At 47.3% G+C, this 1,795-nt stretch overlaps 1 protein-coding gene across 1 annotated transcript; it reads left to right on the forward strand.

The window, feature by feature from the left end:
- Window positions 1–324: 324 nt before the first annotated feature.
- On the forward strand, window positions 325–1,332 carry LOC121856118 (far upstream element-binding protein 3-like). Its single transcript, XM_042351440.1, has one exon. The coding sequence runs from the start codon at window positions 325–327 to the stop codon at window positions 1,330–1,332; it is 1,008 nt and encodes a 335-aa protein (XP_042207374.1).
- The last annotated feature ends 463 nt before the right edge of the window (window positions 1,333–1,795 follow it).

Genomic DNA, 1,795 nt, shown 5'->3' on the forward strand with positions numbered 1-1,795 from the left:
TTACTATAACAAAGGTTCACTACAAGAGGTTCACTATAATAACATGTTCATTACTATAACAAAGGTTCACTACAAGAGGTTCACTATAATAACATGTTCATTACTATAACATAGGTTCACTACAAGAGGTTCACTACAATAATATGTTCATTACTATAACAAAGGTTCACTACAAGAGGTTCACTATAATAACATGTTCATTACTATAACAAAGGTTCACTACAAGAGGTTCACTGTGGTAACCTCTTACTACATTATCTTACACTTGACATAATGTTTACACCACATGAGTCCAGTGGTCTGGTTTGGTCATAAAAGTGAATAATGCAGAATATTAAAAGTGAACGACGCCAGCACCAGCCCGTCACTAAAATGACCGAGAAGAAGGCCATGGGACCAACAGTGACACCCCAACTGGCTCGTATGAGGGGCCAGTGGGTGCAGGAGACGACGGAGGTCACCATCAAAGCTCCTAACAACATGTTAGGGGTTGTGATAGGCCCAGGTGGGTCTACCATAAAAGAGATCCAGGAAAAGTACAAAGTACGGGTCTTTGTGCCTCAGAAGGGGTCCAAGGACCAGCCCCTACGGGTTGAAGGGCCAGATAAAGGCCTGGTGCACGACGCCGCGGATCACATAAAAGCCCTGGTTCAAAAGGCTGTGACTACGACAGTGACCATCACTGCTCCTAACAACATGTTAGGGGTTGTGGTAGGCCCAGGTGGCTCTACCATAAAAGAGATTCAGGAAAAGTATAAGGTTCGCGTCTCTGTCCCTCAGAAGGGGTCCAAGGACCAGCCCCTACGGGTTGTAGGGCTAGATAAAGGCCTCGTCCACGACGCCGCGGATCACATAAAAGCCCTGGTTCAAAAGGCTGTGACTACGACAGTGACCATCACTGCTCCTAACAACATGTTAGGGGTTGTGGTAGGCCCAGGTGGCTCTACCATAAAAGAGATCCAGGAAAAGTACAAAGTACGGGTCTTTGTTCCTCAGAAGGGGTCCAAGGACCAGCCCCTACGGGTTGTAGGGCCAGATAAAGGCCTGGTGCAGGATGCCGCGGATCATATAGAGTCCTTGATGGCCTATGAAAAGGAAAGGCGGCGTCTCAGTACGCCAGTGTCACAAACAGTGTTCATCCCTAAGGCCCATCACGGCCTAATAATTGGCAGACAGGGTCAAAATATACGGTACCTATCACTAACCCGTAGAGCCATCGTTCTGCCCCAAAATGTTATAAGCGATGAGGTCGCAGCGGTATTGTGCCTGGTTAAACGTGGTCGCTCCACATTTGTTACAACTCTGACTTCTGAGAGGCCCTTACTCTCTTGACCCCCCCACCCCCACATTTGTTGCAACTCTGACTTCTGAGAGGCCCTTACTCTCTTGACCCCACCCCCACATTTGTTACAACTCTGACTACAGAGAGGCCATACTCCTTGACCCCCCACCCCCATATGACAAAAATGGACCCTCTAACCACTGGCCTCCACGCGGCAGGGTCTGGAAACTCAGGGATTGATCTCTGGGGCTAACAGTGGTTTAGTGTTGTTATTATTACGAGAGAGAGAGAGAGAGAGAGAGAGAGAGAGAGTCATCAAGGTAACGTACCAGTCCTCCCAGATAATTAAGGCACCTGCACCAATATATCAAAGTTAATATAAAAAGCTTCACTATGTATAAAGTTAGTATGATCACAAGACGAACCGCTCTAACCTAACCTAACCTAACCTAACAACACACACACACACACACACACACACACACACACACACACACCTGATGCAGAGTCCCT

This window comes from Homarus americanus, unplaced genomic scaffold (assembly GCF_018991925.1).
Source record: "Homarus americanus isolate GMGI-L3 unplaced genomic scaffold, GMGI_Hamer_2.0 scaffold40000, whole genome shotgun sequence".
Classification (NCBI taxonomy): domain Eukaryota; kingdom Metazoa; phylum Arthropoda; class Malacostraca; order Decapoda; family Nephropidae; genus Homarus; species Homarus americanus.

Excerpts from the sequence above, each read along its gene's own strand:
- LOC121856118 (XM_042351440.1), top strand. The coding sequence starts at position 325 with ATGCAGAATATTAAAAGTGAACGACGCCAGCACCAGCCCGTCACTAAA.